This window comes from Salmo salar, chromosome ssa01 (genome assembly GCF_905237065.1).
Source record: "Salmo salar chromosome ssa01, Ssal_v3.1, whole genome shotgun sequence".
NCBI classification, from domain to species: domain Eukaryota; kingdom Metazoa; phylum Chordata; class Actinopteri; order Salmoniformes; family Salmonidae; genus Salmo; species Salmo salar.
In genome coordinates this window covers 147,553,017-147,576,602 of record NC_059442.1, presented here as the reverse complement: position 1 = coordinate 147,576,602, position 23,586 = coordinate 147,553,017, and the positions used below count along the sequence as shown (strand labels likewise).

General features: G+C 45.5%; 1 protein-coding gene across 5 annotated transcripts in view; it reads right to left on the bottom strand.

Annotated features, from left to right (window-relative positions):
* Window positions 1–23,586, bottom strand: part of LOC106567541 (netrin receptor UNC5D) — a 353,854-nt gene that overhangs the window by 4,674 nt on the left and 325,594 nt on the right. For all 5 annotated transcript variants that reach the window (XM_014136944.2, XM_014136955.2, XM_014136965.2 and 2 more), the window contains 5 exons: window positions 14,033–14,204; window positions 11,689–11,919; window positions 7,872–8,021; window positions 5,336–5,500; window positions 4,657–4,835 (listed from right to left, as the gene is read on the bottom strand). In XM_014136944.2, the coding sequence (XP_013992419.1) occupies window positions 4,657–4,835; window positions 5,336–5,500; window positions 7,872–8,021; window positions 11,689–11,919; window positions 14,033–14,204 (897 nt within the window). The remainder of the gene's footprint in view (window positions 1–4,656; window positions 4,836–5,335; window positions 5,501–7,871; window positions 8,022–11,688; window positions 11,920–14,032; window positions 14,205–23,586) is intronic.

Genomic DNA, 23,586 nt, shown 5'->3' with positions numbered 1-23,586 from the left:
CAGGCCCTGCAGTGCCTAGCTCCACTCCTATTCCCCAGGCGCTCTCTTTTGATGACTTCTGTAACTGTAATAGCCTTGGTTTCATGCATGTTAACATTAGAAGCCTCCTCCCTAAGTTTGTTTTATTCACTGCTTAGCACACTCTGCCAACCCGGATGTCCTAGCCATGTCTGAATCCTGGCTTAGGAAGACCACCAAAAACTCTGAAATCTTCATCCCTAACTACAACATTTTTAGACAAGATAGAATGGCCAAAGGGGCGGTGTTGCAACCTACTGCAGAGATAGCCTGCAGAGTTCTGTCCTACTATCCAGGTCTGTACCCAAACAATTTGAACTTCTATTTTAAAAAATCCACCTCTCTAAAAACAAGTCTCTCACCGTTGCCGCCTTCTATAGACCACCCCCTGCCCCCAGCTGTGCTCTGGACACCATACGTGAACTGACTGCCCCCCATCTATCTTCAAAGTTCGTGCTGCTAGGTGACCTAAACTGGGACATGCTTAACACCCCAGCCATTCTACAATCTAAGCTTGATGCCCTTAATCTCACACAAATGATCAATGAACCTACCAGGTACCACCCCAAAGCCGTAAACAAGGGCACCCTCATAGATATCATCCTAACCAACTTGCCCTCTAAATACACCTCTGCTGTTTTCAACCAAGATCTCAGCGATCACTGCCTCATTGCCTGCATCCGTAATGGGTCAGCGGTCAAACGATCTCCACTCATCACTGTCAAACGCTCCCTGAAACACTTCAACGAGCAAGCCTTTCTAATCGACCTGGCCCGGGTATCCTGGAAGGATATTGAATCCATCCCGTCAGTAGAGGATGCCTGGTTATTTTTTTTAAATGCCTTCCTCACCATCTTAAATAAGCATGCCCCATTCAAGAAATTTAGAACCAGGAACAGATATAGCCCTTGGTTCTCTCCAGACCTGACTGCCCTTAACCAACACAAAAACATCCTGTGGCGTTCTGCATTAGCATCGAACAGCCCCCGTGATATGCAACTTTTCAGGGAAGTTAGAAACCAATATACACAGGCAGTTATAAAAGCCAAGGCTAGCTTTTTCAAGCAGAAATTTGCTTCCTGCAACACAAACACAAAACAGTTCTGGGCCACTGTAAAGTCCATGGAGAATAAGAACACCTCCTCCCAGCTGCCCACTGCACTGAGGATAGGAAACTCTGTCACCACCGATAAATCCACTATAATTGAGAATTTCAATAAGCATTTTTTAACGGCTGGCCATGCTTTCCACCTGGCTACCCCTACCGCGGTCAACAGCACTGCACCCCCCACAGCAACTCGCCCAAGCCTTCCCCATTTCTCCTTCTCCCAAATCCAGTCAGCTGATGTTCTGAAAGAGCTGCAAAATCTGGACCCCTACAAATCAGCCGGGCTAGACAATCTGGACCCTTTCTTTCTAAAATTATGTGCCGAAATTGTTGCAACCCCTATTACAAGCCTGTTCAACCTCTCTTTCGTGTCATCTGAGATTCCCAAAGATTGGAAAGCAGCTGCAGTCATCCCCCTCTTCAAAGGGGGGACACTCTTGACCCAAACTGCAACAGACCTATATCTATCCTACCCTGCTTTTCTAAGGTCTTCGAAAGCCAAGTCAACAAACAGATTACCGACCATTTCAAATCCCACCGCATCTTCTCCGCTATGCAATCTGGTTTCAGAGCTGGTCATGGGTGCACCTCAGCCACGCTCAAGGTCCTAAACGATATCATAACCGCCGTCGATAAGAAACAATACTGTGCTTGACCTGGCCAAGGCTTTCAACTCTGTCAATCATCACATCCTCATCGGTAGACTCAATAGCCTTGGTTTCTCAAATGATTGCCTCACCTGGTTCACCAACTACTTCTCTGATAGAGTTCAATGTGTCAAATCGGATGGCCTGCTGTACAGGCCTCTGGCAGTCTCTATGGGGGTGCCACAGGGTTCAATTCTTGGGCCAACTCTTTTCTCTGTATACATCAATGATGTCGCTCTTCCTGCTGGTGAGTCTCTGATCCACCTCTACGCAGACGACTGCATTCTGTATACGTCTGGCCCTTCTTTGGACACTGTGTTAACAACCCTCCAGACGAGCTTCAATGCCATACAACTCTCCTTCCGTGGCCTCCAACTGCTCTTAACCTGTTTAGGATAGGGGGCAGTATTTTCACGGCCGGATAAAAAACGTCCCCGATTTAATCTGGTTATTACTCCTGCCCAGAAACTAGAATATGCATATAATTGTTTCATTTGGATAGAAAACACCCTAAAGTTTCTAAAACTGTTTGAATGGTGTCTGTGAGTATAACAGAACTCATATGGCAGGCCAAAACCTGAGAAGATTCTAAACAGGAAGTGCCCTCTCTGACCATTTCTTGGCCTTCTAGGGCATCTTTATCGAAAACAGAGGATCTCTGCTGTACCGTGACATTTTCTAAGGCTCCCATAGGCTCTCAGAAGGCGCCAGAACGGGGAATGATGACTCTGCAGTCCCTGGCTGAAAAACAGTAGCGCATTTGGATAGTGGTCGATCTGAGAACAATGAAACGGGCGTGCGCGTGCACGTGAAGAGTCCATTTTACATTTTCAGTCTTTGAACGAAAACGACGTCTCCCGGTCGGAATATTATCGCTATTTTACGAGAAAAAACGCATAAAAATTTATTTTAAACAGCGTTTGACATGCTTCGAAGTACGGTAATGGAATATTTAGAATTTTTTTAGTCACGATACGCGCCGGCGCGTCACCCTTCGGATAGTGTCTTGAACGCAAGAACAAAACGCCGCTATTTGGATATAACTATGGATTATTTGGAACAAAAACAATATTGGTGTGGAAGTAGAAGTCCTGGGAGTGCATTCTGACGAAGAACAGCAAAGGTATTCCAATTTTTCTTATAGTAAATCTGAGTTTGGTGAGGGCCAAACTTGGTGGGTGTCAAAATAGCTAGCCTGTGATGGCCGGGCTATCTACTCAGAATATTGCAAAATGTGCTTTCACCGAAAAGATTTTAAAATCGTTTTTTGTGAACGTTTATCGTGAGTAATTTTGTAAATTCACCGGAAGTGTTCGGTGGGTATGCTAGTTCTGAACGTCACATGCTAATGTAAAAAGCTGGTTTTTGATATAAATATGAACTTGATTGAACAAAACATGCATGTATTGTATAACATAATGTCCTAGGAGTGTCATCTGATGAAGATCATCAAAGGTTAGTGCTGCATTTAGCTGTGGTTTTGGTTTTTGTGACATTATATGCTAGCTTGAAAAATGGGTGAGCGATTATTTCTGGCTGGGTACTCTCCTGACATAATCTAATGTTTTGCTTTCGTTGTAAAGCCTTTTTGAAATCGGACAATGTGGTTAGATAAAGGAGAGTCTTGTCTTTAAAATTGTGTAAAATAGTCATATGTCTGAAAAATGGAAGTTTTGGGATTTTTTTGGAATTTGTAATTCGCGCCATGCCCTATCATTGGATATTGGAGCAGCGTTCCGCTAGCGGAACATCTAGATGTAAGAGGTTAAATACAAGTAAAACTAAATGCATGCTCTTCAATCGATTGCCGCCTGCACCTACCCGCCTGTCCAGCATCACTACTCTGGACGGTTCTGACTTAGAATATGTGGACAAGTACAAACCCTCGCTTCATACTCGTCGCCAAACCCACTGGCTCCAGGTCATCTACAAGACCCTGCTTGGTAAAGTCCCCCCTTATCTCCGCTCACTGGTCACCATAGCAGCACCCACCTGTAGCACGCGCTCCAGCAGGTATATCTCTCTGGTCACCCCCAAAGCCAATTCCTCCTTTGGCCGTCTCTCCTTCCAGTTCTCTGCTGCCAATGACTGGAACGAACTACAAAAATCTCTGAAACTGGAAACACTTATCTCCCTCACTAGCTTTAAGCACCAGCTGTCAGAGCACCTCACAGATCACTGCACCTGTACTTAGCCCATCTATAATTTAGCCCAAACAACTACCCCTTCCCCTACTGTATTTATTTATTTATTTTGCTCCTTTGCACCCCATTATTTCTATTTTTACTTTGCACTTTCTTCCACTGCAAATCTGCCATTCCAGTGTTTTACTTGCTATATTGTATTTACTTTGCCACCATGGCCTTTTTTGCCTTTAGCTCCCTTATCTCACCTCATTTGCTCACATTGTATATAGACTTATTTTTCTACTGTATTATTGACTGTATGTTTGTTTTACTCCATGTGTAACTCTGTGTTGTTGTATGTGTCGAACTGCTTTGCTTTATCTTGGCCAGGTCGTTCTCAACTTGCCTACCTGGTTAAATAAAGGTGAAATAAAATAAAAATAAAATAATAATTAATCCAGCTCAATAAAACGTATTAGAATCCCTAAATTAAATGGACTGAAATGGTGGCTGCTAGTCAAACATGATGAACATTGGAGGGGCCAATACAACAGTTGGACTACCAATCAAGGATGGGGACCCAGAGTTTCTGGGTGTATAGTAAAGCAGGTGTGTGTGTGTGTGTGTGTGTGTGTGTGTGTGTGTGTGTGTGTGTGTGTGTGTGTGTGTGTGTGTGTGTGTGTGTGTGTGTGTGTGTGTGTGTGTGTGTGTGTGTGTGTGTGTGTGTGTGCAAGTGCAAGTGCATATGGTATCTCACCTGTCTATGTGGAGTTTCTGTGCAAGCAGCTGCCAGTCCTTGCCCTTGGCGTTGGCTGTGTCGAAGGTGGCACAAATCCTCTGGCGGATGGACAGGGGGATCTTGAAGGCCCTGGACCCCGTCAGCGACATGGTGGTACAGTTCGACTGAGTGAAGAAGGGGACTACCTCCTTTTCACTCTGGAGGCAGAAACCATTGCAGCATAAAAATGATCGGTGTTAGAGTGACCATTTCTTTTCTACAGATAACATAAGATTATATGGCTTCAAAGAATTAACTCAATGCAATCTATATATCAAGAGGCCCCTGCGAGCTTCATTAAGAAAAGCCCTTCAGTAAAATCAGGAGACATTCACTCTAATGAGAGAGCCTATTAGTATCACAGCATCAGCTCCATACAGGATTCACACACACACACACACACACACACACACACACACACACACACACACACACACACACACACACACACACACACACACACACACACACACACACACACACACACACGTACACACACACGCATGCACGCACACGCACAATTTTGCAGATGGACATGCACATGGACGCACTTGCACACACACAAACAACCCCCCCGACAAACACACTGCCTGCCATATACTGTATACACACAATTCCACACACACACTCTTCCTCCCACACACACTCCTCCCCTTACCTCGACCACAGAGGTGTAGACCTGGAGGATCTGCTCCTGACCTTTGACCTGACGCACACTGATCTTACAGGACAGCTGGGAGGAGGCGGGGCTGTAGCGCTCCAATGAGAAGGCACACTGCAGGGGCCGCTGGTTACTAGCCCACACCTGAGAGAACGAGAACTCCTAGAGGGAGAGAAAGAGAAGGGGGGAGAGAGAGAAAGGGGGAGAGAGAGCAAGTGAGATCAATACATGAAATAAACTATAGACCTAATCTAGCTCTGTGCCAGTATTCACAAAGAGTCTCAGGGTAGGAGTGCTGATATAGTATCCATGTTGCCTTTTAGATCATAATGAATAAGATTACATGAACGGGGGGAACCTGATCCAACATCAGCACTTCTACTCTGAGGCGCATTTTGAATACAGACCCTGGATGACAATATTTACTAAATACAATGCCTGAATGCCAGCTAATTGCATTGCCCCCTTTCCTCTATTTCACCTTTAATTATTAGTTCAGACCAGACCAGGTCAATGGTTTCTTTACCCACTCAACAACCTCTGCGAATCAATGAAGGAAATACAATCAGCAGCCTCTTGGGGATGGGGTTGTGTACCCATGAGCAAACTGAATTGGAGATGGCCTAGTCAACTTTCTGTCCTTAAAAGTCAATTCCGTTCCTATATACTGTGTGGTCATAGATTTAATGACAAACACAACTACGAATCAGACTCTCTTGGGATCCTTCAAGCAAATAATGATAGATAATGACATGAGAGCTTCCTATTGAGTACATCTTTAGGCTGCATCCTAAATGGCACCCTTTTACCTTTATAGTACACTACTTAGGCTCTGGTCAAAACTAGTCCACTGTGAAGGGAATAGACTGCTATATGGGATGCAGACGTAGAGTACAGCTCTAGAATAATAATAGTAATTTATTAGATCTTAGATATACACACAGTTTATTAGGTACACCCATCTAGTGCTGGGTCAGACCCCCCATTTGTCTCCAGAACAGCCTGAATTCTTCGGGCATGGACACATTGTTAAATTGGTATCAAGGGACCTAACGTGTGCCAGGAAAACATTCCACACACCATTACACCACCTCCACCAGCCTGTACAGTAGACAGGATGGGGCCATGGACTCATGCTGCCGACGCCAAATCCTGACTCTGCCATCAGCATGATGTGGGATTCGTCGGACCAGGTTGGCAATGTTTTTCCACTCCTCAATTGTCCAGTGTTGGTGATCGTGTGCCCACTGGAGCTTCTTCTTCTTGTTTTTAGCTGATAGGAGTGGAACCTGGTGTGGTCATCTGCTGCAATAGTCCATCCGTGTCAAGGACCGATGAGTTGTGCGTTCCGAGATGCTGTTCTGGACACCACTGTTGTACTGTGCCGTTATTTGCCTGTTTGTGGCCCGTATGTTAGCTTGCACATTCTCCTTTGACCTCTCATCCACTAGATGTTTTCGCTCACAGGACTGATGCTGACTGGATGTTTTTTGTTTGTCGCACCATTCTTGCTAGACCCTAGACACTGTTGTGCATGAAAAGACCAGGAAGCCGGCCATTTCTGAGATGGAACCGGTGCGCCTGGCACCAACGATCATACCACGCTCAAAGTCGCATAGGTCACTTGTTTTGCCCATTTTAACATTCAGTCGAACAGTAACTGAATGCTTTATATAGCAAGCCATGCCCACGCGACTCACTGTCTGTACGATGAACCATTTTCGTGAATGGGGTGGTGTACCTAATAAACTGTTCACTGAGCTTCTACTCTCGCTGACCTTTGCCTCAGGTATTTCTCCCTCCCTCCCTCCCTATCCCTCCCTCCCTCCCTCCCTCCCTCCCTCCCTCCCTCCCTCCCTCCCTCCCTCCCTCCCTCCCTCCCTCCCTCCCTCCCTCCCTCCCTCCCTCCCTCTCCATCTCTCTCTGCTCCAGGAGAGCTGGTTGATATTCTGGCTAATTCTGCTAATGGGATGTCACTGGAGGGCGTAAAATCACAGAGCAGCACAGTACATGCACCACGCACACCCCTAGGAAGATAAGGAAATGTGTGTCTCTGTGTGTGTGTGCCTAGAAGTCATTCATTTAGTTTTGTGTGGAAGTGTGTGTGTGTGTGTGGAAGAGATAGTTATTGTCCCCTGCCCTTGCCACAGTCCCTGCTCTTTGCTGTGACCCCAGAGTAAGAAGACAGGATTGTTGATGGAGGAGAAGACTCTGATTAAGGGATGGTTGATGGAGGAGAGGACTCTGAGGAAGGGATGGTTGATGGAGGAGAGGACTCTGATGAAGGGATAGTTGATGCAGGAGAGGACTCTGATGAAGGGATGGTTGATGGAGGAGAGGACTGGTGAAGGGATGGTTGATGGAGGAGAAGACTGATGGAAGGTTTCTCAAATGATGGTGTTTTTACGCATGCACACACATACGCAACTGCCCCCCCCCCCCCACCACCACCACACACCCCCATACCCCTACACCCACTCTCAACACACACAAACAATTCCCCTCCACACACATACACTCCGCCCTCCCCTACCTGGCAGGTGGTGAAAGGCTTGATGCTCCAGAGGAACTGGGGGATGTCCTGGATGGAGAGCTGCAGGCTGAAGGAGTTCCCCCTGAACAGCAGCGTCTTGGGCTCCTCCAGGAGACGACCGCCCTTCACCCGCTCCACCGACGCCACTTCCTGATAGGGGAGAGGGGAGAACATTGGTGAAGGAGGAGGAGGAGGAGGAGGAGGAGGGGGAGGGAAGGAGGAGTGGGAGACAGAGGGAGGAGTGAGAGAGGCGTAGGTGTTGGGGGAAGAGGGACGGTGCGGAAGGAGGTGGGAGGGAGAGAGCGAGAGAGAAGGGAGATGAGGGGTGGAGAGAAAGGTGAGATAAAAGTGTGAGAATTACGTGATTTTTTTGTGTGTTTACAGCATTTAACATTTAAGTACAGTATACATAGATTACACAACATAGAAAACCAATATTACTCAGTCATTAATACAATCACTCTCCTCTATCTGTACTGAATTAAGAAACAGTGCTCTGAACAACTAACTCCCCCCTGAAGATCTGAACAGCTCTAAACAGTTGAATTAAACAGCTCATGGGGAGATTAGGCATTCAGTTAGCCTCTTCTGCAAGAGAAAGCAAGTGGAAGAATTGCTTAAAATGCTTTTTTTAACAACTAGAAATAATTCCATAATAATTTCACGCATAGAATGAAACCCCCCAAAACACACAAACAAACAATTAAAGAATAAACGAAGCAAATCCTGGCAACAAAATGTCCAATGAATAAAATCAGGGAGCACAATACCCCTGAAATGCTGTTTCAGACACACACAGAGACAGAAATCAAGCCTGATCTTCCCGAATGGCGTTTGCTATTGATGAAAGGACTTAGGTGATTTCGCGCTTTTTGGGTTCTTATCTGTGGGTATTGTTGCGCTTCTCTATGGAGACCGGGAGCATTAGTGTGTGTGTGTGTGTGTGAGAGTGTGTGTGTGTGAGAGTGTGTGTGTGACACTGTGTGTGTGTCTTTGTGTTTGTCTGTGTGTACGCATATATGTGTGTTTGGTTGTGTGTGTGCATACGTGTGTGGGTACGTGTGTGTGTATGTGTGCGTACATGTGTGTGTGTCTGTGTGTTTGAATGTCTGCCGTCGCCATCACAAAAGGAAAGGCGCGTGGAAATTGAAAAATTGTCCCTGATCGATTCTTTGCTCGGCATCGCAAGGGAAATAATTTGTCGTATGAAGTTCAAACAAAAACCACCAAAACTGGACAAATGAACAAATAAACAGGGCAGAGTGACAGAGAGAGACGTAGAGAATTGGCTGGTGGGTTCCCGAATGCAATTTCTCTCTATTTACCATGCAAGGCTGCCCTCTGACTGATGCGGACAGAACCAAAGCTGCTCTAGTGAGCCAAGCTCTGTCACATCACAACCTCTCTGGAGCATAACTCATAGCCTCAAAGCAACTGGCTGCTGTCAGAGGTGTGTGTGTGTGTGTGTGTGTGTGTGTGTGTGTGTGTGTGTGTGTGTGTGTGTGTGTGTGTGTGTGTGTGTGTGTGTGTGTGTGTGTGTGTGTGTGTGTGTGTGTGTGTGTGTGTGCGTGCGTGCGTGCGTGCGTGCGTGACTGCACTGCTCACAGGTGCATACCAAGTGGTTAGAGCGTTGGGCCAGTACCGAAAGGTTGCTAGATCGAATCCCCGAGCCGACAAGGTAAAAATCTGTCGTTCTGCCTCTGAACAAGACAGTTAACCCACTGTTCCTAGGCTGTAATTGTAAATAAGAATTTGTTCTTAACTGACTTGCCTAGTTAAATAAAGGTTAAATAAAGAAAGAAAGAAATACCTCAGCGTGTGTGTGCCTTTTTTGTGAATGAGGCAAAAAGAGGATAATGGGTATCATTATGAGAGAGAGTGTGATTACGACTGAAATGAGTTTGTGTGAAAAGGCCATAGCTACTCTTCATTGTATATCATTCATACATCAGAACCAATCTAGTACTGGGTCGGACCTCCATTTACCTCCAGAAAAGCCTGAATTCATCGGGCACGGAAACGTTGTTCAATTGGTATCAAGGGACCTAAAGTGAGCCAGGAAAACATTCCACACACCATTACACCACCTCCACCAGCCTGTACAGTAGACAGGATGGGGCCATGGACTCATGCTGCTTACGCCAAATCCTGACTCTGCCATCAGCATGACGCAACAGGAACCTGGATTCGTCAGATCAGGTGGTCAATGTTTTTCCACTCCTCAATTGTCCAGAGTTGGTGATCGTGTGCCCACTGGAGCCTCTTCTTCTTGTTTTTAGCTGATAGGAGTGGAACCTGGTGTGGTCGTCTGCTGCAATAGTCCATCCGTGTCAAGGACCGATGAGTTGTGCATTCCGAGATGCTGTTCTGGACACCACTGTTGTACTGTGCCGTTATTTGCCTGTTTGTGGCCCGTTTGTTAGCTTGCACATTCTCCTTTGACCTCTCATCCACTTCATGTTTTCGCTCACAGGACTGATGCTGACTGGATGTTTTTTGTTTGTCGCACCATTCTCGCTAGACCCTAGACACTGTTGTGCATGAAAAGACCAGGAAGCCGGCCATTTCTGAGATGGAACCGGTGCGCCTGGCACCGACGATAATACCACGCTCAAAGTCGCTTAGGTATGTATTTTGTCCTGTAGTTCATTAAATGTAATTGGAGAATCCAGTTGGTTATGGTAGTATTTAATAGTTGATTCTAAGATTTGTAATCAATCATATATATGTTTTTACTGTTTGTTCTTTGTTATAGAGCCAAAAAGATTGGAGAAGTGGTTTATCCACACATCTCCGTTTTGGATAGATAACTCTTTGTGTGGTTGTTTGTAATTCCACATTTTCCCAGAAGTGGTTCGATTTTATGGATTCTTCAATTACATTGAGCTGATTTCTGACGTACTGTTCCTTCTTTTTCCGTAGTGTATTTCTGTATTGTTTCATGATTCATAGTGAAAGTATAGACACAGGTTTTCTGGGTCTCCATGTTTTTGGTTGGATACGTTTCTCAATTTCTTTCTTCGGTTTTTGCATTCCTCATCAAACAATTTGTCATTGTTGTTAATTTTCTAAGGTTGTCTGCTTGAAATTTTTGACTCTCTCTCTATCTCTCTCTCTCCCTCTCTCTCTCTCTCTCTCTCTCACCCTCCGACTGCAATGTGTGTGTTCCCTTGCCCGGGCCATCACACGGAATGGAATGCTAGAACACCTTTAATTAACACACTGCAAATATTCAGTTAAGCCCCAGAAAGAAGGCAGGGGAGGAAACCTTGCAGTGTTGTCTCTTGTCTTTGTAATTAAAAGTCCCTCCTCGTCTCCTAATCATCCAGCAGCATCTCTCTTTCTCTCTCTGGCTGTGTGACTGGACTGGCTGACAGAGAAACCTCTTCTGGACAAAACCACCAGCCACGACACACTAATGCAATTGGACACGTTTTTTCAGAAACACTCACACACACCTGCAGGGGGTGGAATGAGGTCACACACATGTGGGGTCGCGAGGATGGATACACGGATACGCATGCACACAAATACACGCACACAGACACGAACACGAACACACACACTCTCCTTTAAGCAAACTGTCCTGTGTATAACCTTCATAGAGTACTTTCTTAAAGTTCTTCTGTCAGTTGAAATCTACCACTGCAGGCTAGCTTGCTACTGCAATAACATATCATGTTCTCAGAAAGCACTCTACTGCCTATCACTCCACAGCCTAAACTCGGGTGATAGGCAGTCTATCCGTCAGTCAGTCAGTCAGTCAGGCAAACAGCCAGCCAGCCAACCAACCATCCATCCTTCCATCCCCCCATACCTGGAATGCGTAGGGGGTGTTGTCGACACAATACACCCTCAGGCTGTATCCCAGAGGGTTGGTGTTGTCTGCACTACCGAACACGGCCAACCTCAGTCTCTTCACAGCCTCCTGGCTCAGTGGCTCCCCCACTAGGGCGTAGCGCCCTGGACTTTCCAACAGCAGGTGGCAGCACTGAGCCTCCAGCAGACAGTAGCAGGAAGTGCTCTCCTCCTCCACCGACATCACTTCCTGTGAGAGAAGAAAATAGAAGAAAAAAGGAGTTGGGGCGGGTTGGGGCATTAGGCTGATGTTGTTTAACATGATGACGAGGAAAATGGCTGCGGACGGAAAAAGCAGCAATCAGCACATTGTGTATCGTGAACAGTAATGTGATTACCACACACTTGTATGCATAGCCCATTTCTCTTTCATTCTTTTCTCAATGCCCCTCCTAAATCACCAACTGCACCCTCCCTGTGACCCTAGGCCCTGTCTGTATTAAGGCATGGTTAAACCTTATAAATCCAGGCTGTATAATATTGTAATGCAGTACTTTGGCCCAGCCTGCTACACCTGGCCCATTAGCTCTGCAGCAGACATTAGGAATCTGTTTTATATAGCTCATCCCCACCAGACAGACAGGCAGGCAGCAATGGAAGAAACGTGAGTCAAACGCCTCCGCAGCAAAGCCTAGCAGCATTAACGGAAAAAATGTAGGGAGGGAGAGAGTGGGAGAAGGGGACAGAGAGAGAGAGAGAGAGAGAGAGAGAGAGAGAGAGATGCTCGTAATGTCATTAATTCCAGCGATGGTTCACATTTGAAGAGGCTGCCTCGGCATTCTGTCTGAGATAAAGGGCTCACTATTGCACAGAAAAGGAAGCAGGTCTCGCCATGGCTTCTTCACATGGGCAAGACGAGGGACGCCTCTCTCTCTATCTCTCTAGAGGGACATCTCTCTCTTTCTCCATTTCTCAATTAAATAACCAATTTCTCTCTCTTCCTGTTCACCTTCTCTCTCCCATTCTCTAACCCTCAGCACACACACACACTCACTTGTCGACTGGCTTTTGATAGCTGCCTTTTGAGCGCCGAGCATCTTTTGCCGGCAAATTACATCCTGTGTAAATGCCATAGGCAGTGAATAGACCCGGGCCTTGGGGTGTCATGGGCCCACCGCAAGGCACAAAGAGCTCTGAGCTTTGGGGTCACCTCCGCCTAGATGAGGTCCCGGTCGCTCTCTATAGCTCCTTTGATGAGGTTAGTTATACATTAACAGAACGTTGTCAATACCTCTGCTGGAATGTATAGACGGGTGGATTGATGGAGAAAAATGGAGGGTGTGGAATGATGTTGGAGCTCATTGCTCGAGAGAATGAGGGAGTCCCTCAGAGAGAGAGAGCGAGATGGAAGTTCTAAGAGGCAGAAAGGCAGAGTTGAAGGGCTTTTTTGAGAGGTTTGTGTGCTATTCAAAGGGCTTGCGGTCGGGAGGACCACATACTGTAAGAGAAGTCATAGACTTGAGTTTTCACTAGCTTTCAAAGAAGTCCATTCTAACATGGGTTAGTGAAATAGTTCCTCCCAACTGGCAGCTCAATGAACCTCAGTGGAATAGAGGTTGACAAGTCAGAATGAAGAACAGAATGTGTGGAATTGAGATTGTGGTTCTATCCTATTCTCAATTCAAAGTTTTGGGCGAAAAGACAAGGTAAAGACGAATACTCCTGCTTTTTTTGTACACTCTTAGAAAAAAGGCTTCCAAAAGGGTTCTTCGACTATCCCCATAGGAGAAGCCTTTTTGGTTCCAGGTAGAACCCTTTTTGGTTCCAATAAAGGGTTCAACTTGGATCCCAAAATAGTTATATTTGGAATCAAAATGGTTTTACCTGGAACCAAAAAGGGTTCTTCAAAGGGTTCTCCTATGGGGACAGCTGAAGAACCTTCTAAGGTTCTACATAGCACCTTTGGAACAAAGAAATTAAGTGTATGGAACAAAGAAATCTAAATCAACTGTTGTCTCAGTCTAGTGTTTGGAAATGTTTCATTTGATGTGTGCATATTGGGTGGCATTTTCCTTGCACATTAACAGCCCACGCAGCAAGCAAAGTTATGGAAAATAACCGTAACATTTGAAATAGACGGCCCATAAGTGAAGGCAGTTTTGAATACAGCAGCCGGCGATGGTAACATCTAGAACATATTTTTATGTGTTTACTTGAACTCCGGTTGAATAATCTCAAAGATATTATAAAAGGAAAGTTACAATATTAATTTTGAGTTACACAGAGTCTTTTACACAGTTAAGTGCAGAGAACATTTTAATTTTTTCCCTAAATGTTCTGAAATGTTTTCAGGACAACCTCACCTCCCACTTGTTATCCTGTGTCTGCCTTTTGAGCCGGATGCTCCAGTTGTCGGTGGCGACCTCAGCGCAGTGGGCTATTGTCATGGCGACGGGGCAGGAGAGGTCGAGGCCCGGCGGACCATATGTGACCTCTGGGCTCAGCAGGACCTCTTGGCTCTCCTCTGATAGGGTACTGCAGAAAACACACATACAGAAATATGGAGGGTCTAGACTCTGACAACACACAGAGTAAATACCTCTCCAAACTCCACAGACAGTGGGTCATGGCTTTATTTGAGGAACACAGGGGAAAAGGAAACGCTAGGAGAAGGTCCTATTCTTAGGAACACTCAAACTTTTATATGGGCTGCCAATCCTGCCTTCAGTCCAGAAGGGCCTACACTACTACACAGATTTCTAAGGCTTATCGTGCAATGAAAACTGATATCTGCTTGATTTCATACTATTTGAGTCTCAGCCATCCATCAGTCCTGCTGCTGCAGACCTGGGGGTCAATCTCACGGTAGGTAGAGTGGCGCTGCTATCCCCTGCTGTCAAAGGGCCAAGCTAGCGTCTCCTGCCTCATCCTTAGTGACAGGTCAGATTAGGAACCAGAGGCAGTGCCAGAGGAGTTATTTCAGCTAAACTGATTAACTGGACACTTTAATGAGGGGATCAGGACAACTGTGTGTTGTTGTTGAGTGAAACATCACAAACAGGGCTGTTTGGGTAGCATTCTACTGTGTCGGCTAAACTGAGATTAAAGATATATGCACAAATACATACACACACACACAAACACTCAAACACAAACACAGATACAAGCATACACAGACACACACACTCTCTCACACAAACACACACCAACAACGATGGCTGTGTTATATAATTTCCTGAAATATCAGTTATACATGATATGGTGTGAACAAATGGTGTGAACAACCTCGCTCGCAGCAGGATTTTCACCACTCTGCTTTATCGTTATTTATTTTTTGCTAATTACCAGTGTGCTTCCACTGCCTATTGTGTCCAATTTGTCTCCATTGTTCCAATGCAATCAACAGTTAAACATTGACAGCGGTTGTGATCTCGCATCTAAAAATAGAGAATAAATCAGCCAACAGCAGTGAAATCCTGCAGCTGTGCGTGTGCGTGTGCGTGTGCGTGTGCGTGTGCGTGTGTGTGTGTGTGTGTGTGTGTGTGTGTGTGTGTGTGTGTGTGAATATGTATATGGTAATCAGGCCCAGTCACCAGAGGAGCATCAAGGGTACCTGCAGATTGGACTCTGATAATTAGCCTGAATAGAGGAGAATAAGGCTGTTTGTTTTTCAAAGAAAACACAACTCGGAGCTTTGAAAAGATTAAAAACTAGACATTTTTCATGGTTCTGACTCAGTATCTCGGCAACAAAGACAATTGAATTAGTCTGAGAGGTGGATCAAGTAGGGTGACTTTGGGTAATTGATGTAATAGGCTTTTATTTCATTAATGGATTGGAATGATTTGACTGCACTCAGAGAGAGGTTTGGCATTGTTATACTGAGTGATTATGTGATCCATTGAAATGCTTATTCTTAAAACATACATTTAAAATAACAAATAAATAGACTACAATTTATCGGGCAGAAATTTGCTTCCTTAAACACGGTAAAATGAATAGTAATATGATTGCAAACAGAGAGATGTTCTACCGAAGGCCACCCCTAATTAACACTCCATCTTTCACTCTAGATCTTTCATCCCTAGTCTACCGCAACTCCTCCTCTCACACCTCCATCCTCCTTCACAAACACGTTCCCTTTCACACCCTTCACCTGATCTCTCATTCACACTCTGTCACCTATCAGATCGCTACAGAGGTCTCCTGACCTTGTGTTAAGGTGGGCTGTACTGTGGTGGCCTGACAAGCATCAAAGAATAACACTCCAAGGCACTAACACCCTGTAGGAGTTTCATTGTTCCATTTAGAAAAACAAAGAACAACATAATAACCTTGGATATCATGTACTGTTCCCCACAGTTTCAAGCTCAGGTTAACAGTGCACAACAAGACCTTGCTAGCTCGCTGAGTCGAAGCCAAGGCTTTAAAGCTGGAAGTCTTGAGCAAAGTGACTCATCAGATGAAGCTAGCTCTGTGCACTAACTCTGCTACAAACATATTACATTAAAAACACTGAAGGACAGACAACCTTTCTGTGTGTGTTCGGGATTAGGTTCTGAAATTCCTCTCACCACTAACTTTCCAACTCAACTCAGCACTTCTAACTCAGAATGCTAATTGCTATCCTGATCTCGCAATGTCATTTCATACCCCCGCTCCCCACCAAGGCCTCCAAATCAAATCAAATCACATTTTATTGGTCACATACACGTGTTTAGCAGATGTTATTACGGGTGTAGTGAAATGCTTGTGTTTCTAGCTCCGACAGTGCAGTAATATCTAACAAGAAATATCTAACAATTTCACAACATATACCCAATACACACAAATCTAAGTAAAGGAATGCAATTAGGAATATATAAGTATATGGACGAGCAATGTCAGAGTGGCATAGACTAAGATATAGTAGAATAGAATACAGTATATACGGTTGAAGTTTACATACACTTAGGTTGGAGTCATTAAAACTTGTTTTTCAACCACTCCACAAATGTCTTGTTAACAAACTATAGTTTTGGCAAGTCGGTTAGGACATCTACTTTGTGCATGACACAAGTCATTTTTCCAACAATTGTTTACAGACAGATTATTTCACTTATAATTCACTGTATCACAATTCCAGTGGGTCAGAAGTTTACATACACTAAGTTGACTGTGCCTTTAAACAGCTTGGAAAATTCCAGAAAATTATTTCATGACTTTAGAAGCTTCTGATAGGCTAATTGACATCATTTGAATCAATTGGAGGTGTACCTGTGGATGTATTTCAAGGCCTACCTTCAAACTCTGTGCCTCTTTGCTTCCGGGTTTGGAGCGAGTAGTCGTGCCGCACCTCGCTCCGCAGGTAATATTACATTTCATTACATTAAAACGGTTTGATTTGTTTGATCTGAGCAATTTTTTTTGCTAGCAACATAGCTGTCTTTGTATCAAAGATAATTGTGTAGTTTAGAGTAATTATCGAGGTTAGCTAGCCAGCTATTTTTGTCCTCCGCGACGCGTTCTCCAAACTCAGTCAACACTGCTAGCCAACTTCTACCGACTAGCAGCACTGTAGAAACTAATACATTACAACAGAACGATTTGATTAGTGTAGTGTTAGCTAGCTACATAGCTGTCTTTGCTGTCTTTGTATCTAAGATAATTGTGTAGCTTAGAGTAATCATCGAGGTTAGCTAGCCAGCTATTTTCGTCCGCCGCGACGCAACCCCGTTCCCCAGACTCCAGACTTAGTCAACACACCTAGTCATCATCAAACCCACTGCTAGCTAGCCAACCGTTACCGACTAGCAGCACTGTAGAAACTAATACATTACAACGGAACGATTTGACTAGTGTAGTGTTAGGTAGCTACATAGTTGTCTTTGTCATAGTTTGATAATTGTGTAGTTTAGAGTAATTATCGAGGTTAGCTAGCCAGCTATTTTCGTCCCCCGCAACGCCATCTTCCAAACCTAGCCAACTATTACCGACGAGCAGCATTGTAGAAACGAAATACATTACAAAGGAACGTCTTGATTAGTGTTATGTTAGCTAGCTACATAGTTGCCTTTGTATCATGATCATGGTGTAGTACTGAAACTATCGAGGTTACCTAGCCAGCTACACTTTCAAACAAAGTCAACAACGCCAGCAGTACTGTATCATTTTAGTCTTTTTAGTCAATAAGATTTTTGCAACGTAAGCTTAACTTTCTGAACATTCGAGACGTGTAGTCCACTTGTCATTCCAATCTCCTTTGCATTAGCGTAGCCTCTTCTGCAGCTTGTCAACTATGTGTCTGTCTATCCCTGTTCTCTCCCCTCTGCACAGGCCATACAAACGCTTCACACCGCGTGGCCGCTGCCACTCTAACCTGGTGGTCCCAGCGCGCACAACCCACGTGGAGTTCCAGGTCACCGGCAGCCTCTGGAACTGCCGTACTGCGGCCAACAAGGCAGAGTTCATCTCAGCCTATGCTACCCTCCAGTCCCTCGACTTCTTGGCGCTGACGGAAACATGGATTACCACAGATAACACTGCTACTCCTACTGCTCTCTCCTCATCTGCCCACGTGTTCTCGCACACCCCGAGAGCATCTGGCCAGCGGGGTGGTGGCACTGGAATCCTCATCTCTCCCAAGTGGACATTCTCTCTTTCTCCCCTGACCCATCTGTCTATCGCATCCTTTGAATTCCATGCTGTCACAGTTACCAGCCCTTTCAAGCTTAACATCCTTATCATTTATCGCCCTCCAGGTTCCCTTGGAGAGTTCATCAATGAGCTTGACGCCTTGATAAGTTCCTTTCCGGAGGATGGCTCACCTCTCACAGTTCTGGGTGACTTTAACCTCCCCACGTCTACCTTTGACTCATTCCTCTCTGCCTCCTTCTTTCCACTCCTCTCCTCTTTTGACCTCACCCTCTCACTTTCCCCCCTACTCACAAGGCAGGCAATACGCTTGACCTCATCATTACTAGATGCTGTTCTTCCACTAATCTCATTGCAACTCTCCTCCAAGTCTCCGACCACTACCTTGTATCCTTTTCCCTCTCGCTCTCCTCCAACATTTCTCACTCTGCTCCTACTCGGATGGTATTGCGCCGTCGCAACCTTCGCTCTCTCTCTCCCGCTACTCTCTCCTCTTCCATCCTATCATCTCTTCCCTCTGCTCAAACCTTCTCCAACCTATCTCCTGATTCTGCCTCCTCAACCCTCCTCTCCTCCCTTTCTGCATCCTTTGACTTTCTGTCCCCTATCCTCCAGGCCGGCTCGGTCCTCCCCTCCTGCTCCGTGGCTCGACGACTCATTGCGAACTCACAGAACAGGGCTCCGGGCAGTCGAGCGGAAATGGAGGAAAACTCGCCTCCCTGCGGACCTGGCATCCTTTCACTCCCTCCTCTCTACATTTTCCTCTTCTGTTTCTGCTGCTAAAGCCACTTTCTACCACTCTAAATTCCAAGCATCTGCCTCTAACCCTAGGAAGCTCTTTGCCACCTTCTCCTCCCTCTAGAATCCTCCTCCCGCTCCCCCCCTCCTCCCTTTCTGCGGATGACTTCGTCAACCATTTTGAAAAGAAGGTCGACGACATCCGATCCTCGTTTGTCAAGTCAAACGAAACCGCTGGTCCTGCTCACACTGCCCTACCCTGTGCTTTGACCTCTTTCTCCCCCCTCTCTCCAGATGAAATCTCGCGTCTTTTGATGGCCGGCCGCCCAACAACCTGCCCGCTTGACCCTATCCCCTCCTCTCTTCTCCAGACCATTTCCGGAGACCTTCTCCCTTACCTCACCTCGCTCATCAACTCATCCTTGACCACTGGCTACGTCCCTTCCGTCTTCAAGAGAGCGAGAGTTGCACCCCTTCTGAGAAAACCTACACTCGATCCCTCCGATGTCAACAACTACAGACCAGTATCCCTTCTTTCTTTTCTCTCCAAAACTCTTGAACGTGCCTTGGCCATCTCTCTTGCTATCTCTCTCAGAATGACCTTCTTGACCCAAATCAGTCAGGTTTCAAGACTGGTCATTCAACTGAGACTGCTCTTCTCTGTGTCACGGAGGCTCTCCGCACTGCTAAAGCTAACTCTCTCTCCTCTGCTCTCATCCTTCTAGACCTATCTGCTGCCTTTGATACTGTGAACCACCAGATCCTCTCCACCCTCTCCGAGCTGGGCATCTCCGGTGCGGCCCACGCTTGGATTGCGTCCTACCTGACAGGTCGCTCCTACCAGGTGGCGTGGCGAGAATCTGTCTCCGCACCACGTGCTCTCACCACTGGTATCCCCCAGGGCTCAGTTCTAGTCCCTCTCCTATTCTCGCTATACACCAAGTCACTTGGCTCTGTCATATCCTCACATGGTCTCTCCTATCATTGCTATGCAGACGACACTCAATTAATCTTCTCCTTTCCCCCTTCTGATAACCAGGTGGCGAATCGCATCTCTGCATGTCTGGTAGACATATCAGTGTGGATGACGGATCACCACCTCAAGCTGAACCCCGGCAAGACGGAGCTGCTTTTCCTCCCGGGGAAGGACTGCCCGTTCCATGATCTCGCCATCACGGTTGACAACTCCATTGTGTCCTCCTCCCAGAGTGCTAAGAACCTTGGCATGACCCTGGACAACACCCTGTCGTTCTCCACTAACATCAAGGCGGTGACCCGATCCTGTAGGTTCATGCTCTACAACATTCGCACAGTACGACCCTGCCTCACACAGGAAGCGGCGCAGGTCCTAATCCAGGCACTTGTCATCTCCCGTCTGGATTACTGCAACTCGCTGTTGGCTGGGCTCCCTGCCTGTGCCACTAAACCCCTACAACTCATCCAGAACGCCGCAGCCCGTCTGGTGTTCAACCTTCCCAAGTTCTCTCACGTCACCCCACTCCTCTGCTCTCTCCACTGGCTTCCAGTTGAAGCTCGCATCCGCTACAAGACCATGGTGCTTGCCTACGGAGCCGTGAGGGGAACGGCACCTCCGTACCTTCAGGCTCTGATCAGTCCCTACACCCAAACGAGGGCACTGCGCTCATACACCTCTGGCCTGCTGGCCCTCCTACCTCTGAGGAAGCACAGTTCCCGCTCAGCCCAGTCAAAACTGTTCGCTGCTCTGGCACCCCTATGGTGGATCAAGCTCCCTCACGACGCCAGGACAGCGGAGTCAATCACCACCTTCCGGAGACACCTGAAACCCCACCTCTTTAAGGAATACCTGGGATAGGACAATGTAATCCTTCTAACCCCCCCACCCTAAAAGATTTAGATGTACTATTGTAAAGTGGTTGTTCCACTGGATATCATAAGGTGAATGCACCAATTTGTAAGTCGCTCTGGATAAGAGCGTCTGCTAAATGAATTAAATGTAAATGTAAATGTAATGAAAATCAAAAGAAATCAGCCAAGACCTCAGAAAAGAAATCGTAGACCTCCAGGTCTGGTTCATCCTTGGGAGCAATTTTTAATCACCTGAAGGTACCACGTTCATCTGTACAAACAATAGTATGCAAGTATAAACACCATGGGCCAACGCAGCCGTCATACCGCTCAGGAAGGAGATGCGTTCTGTCTCCTACTGATGGACATACTTTGGTGCGAAAAGTGCAAATCAATCCCAGAACAACAGCACAAGACCTTGTAAAGAGGCTAGAGGTCGACCGATTAATCGGAATGGCCGATTAATTAGGGCCGATTTTAAGTTTTCATAACAATCGGTAATCGGTATTTTTGGCCACCGATTTGCCGATATTAAAAATAAAAAATAAAATTACACCTTTATTTAACTAGGCAAGTCAGATTAAGAACACATTCTTTTTTTCAATGACGGCCTAGGAACGGGGGTTAACTGCCTTGTTCAAGGGGGATTCGTGGATTCTTGGGGGATTTTTGGGGGATTTTTGCAACCTTCCGGTTACTAGTCCAACGCTCTAACCACCTGCCTTACATTGCACTCCACGAGGAGCCTGCATGGCAGGCTGACTACATGTTACAGCCTACTTCAACAAACGGCTGATGATTTAACAAGCGCATTTGCGAAAAAAGCACTGTCGTTGCACCAATGTACCTAACCATAAACATCAATGCCTTTCTTTAAAATCAATACACAAGTATATATTTTTAAACCTGCATATTTAGTTAATATTGCCTGCTATTTGTGTCACTTCTCTTGCGTTCCGTGCAAGCAGTCAGGGTATATACAGCAGTTTGGGCCGCCTGGCTCATTGCGAACGGTGTGAAGTCCATTTATTCCTAACAAAGGCCGTAATTAATTTGCCAGAATTGTACATAATTATGACATAACATCGAAGGCTGTGCAATGTAACAGGAATATTTAGACTTAGTGATGCCACCCGTTAGATAAAATATGGAACGGTTCCGTATTTCATTGAAATAATAAACGTTTTGTTTTCGAAATGATAGTTTCCGGATTCGACCATATTAATGACCAAAGGCTCATATTTCTGTGTGTTATTATGTTATAATTAAGTCTATGATCTGATATTTTATAGAGCAGTCTGACTGAGCGATGGTAGGCAGCAGCAGGTTCGTAAGCATTCATTAAAACAGCACCTTCGTGCGTTTTGCCAGCAGCTCTTCGCAATTCTTAAAGCATTGCGCTGTTTATGACTTCAAGCCTATCAACCCCCGAGATTAGGCTGGTGTAACCCATGTGAAATGGCTAGCTAGTTAGCGGGTGCGCGCTAATAGCGTTTCAAACATCACTCACTCTGAGACTTTGGAGTGGTTGTTCCCCTTGCTCTACATGGGTAACGCTGCTTCGAGGGTGGCTGTTGTCGATGTGTTCCTGGTTCAAGCCCAGGTAGGAGCGAGGTGAGGGACGGAAGATATATTGTTACACTGGCAATACTAAAGTGCCTATAAGAACATCCAATAGTCAAAGGTATATGAAATACAAATCATATAGAGAGAAATAGTCCTATAATTCCTATAATAACTAGAACCTAAAACTTCTTACCTGGGAATATTGAAGACTCATGTTAAAAGGAACCACCAGCTTTCATATGTTCTCATGTTCTGAGCAAGGAACTTAAACGTTAGCTTTTTTACATGGCACATATTGCACTTTTACCTTCTTCTCCAACACTTTGTTTTTGCATTATTTAAACCAAATTGAACATGTTTCATTATTTAGTCGAGGCTAAATTGATAGTATTTATGTATTATATTAACTTCAAATAAGTGTTCATTCAGTATTGTTGTAATTGTCATTATTACAAATATATATATATTTTTTAAATCGGCCGATTAATCGGTATTGGGGTTTTTGGTCCTCCAATAATCGGTATTGGTATCTGCGTTGAAAAATCATAATCGGTCGACCTCTAAAAGAGGCTTGAGGAAACAGGTACAAAAGTATCCATATCCACAGTGAAACGAGTCCTATATTGACATAACCTGAAAGGCCGCTCAGCAAGGAAGAAGTCACTGCTCCAAACCGTCATAAAAAAGCCAGACTACGGTTTGCAACTGCACATGAGGGCAAAGATCATACTTTTTGGAGAAATGTCCTCTGGTCTGATGAAACAAAAATAGAACTGTTTGGCCATAATGACCATCGTTATGTTTGGAGGAAAAAGGGGGAGGCTTCCAACCCAAGAACACCATCCCAACCATGAAGCACGGGGTGGCAGCATAATTTTGTGGGGGTGCTTTAATGCAGGAGGGACTGGTGCACTTCACAAAATAGATGGCATCGTGAAAAAGGAAAATGATGTGGCTATATTGAAGCAACATCTCAAGACATCAGTCAGGAAGTTAAAGCTTGGTCGCAAATGGGTCTTCCAAATGCACAATGACCCCAAGCATACTTCCAAAGTTGTGGTAAAATGCTTAAGGACAACAAAGTCAAGGTATTGGAGTGGCCATCACAAAGCCCTGACCTGAATCCTATAGAAAATTTGTGGGCAGAACTGAA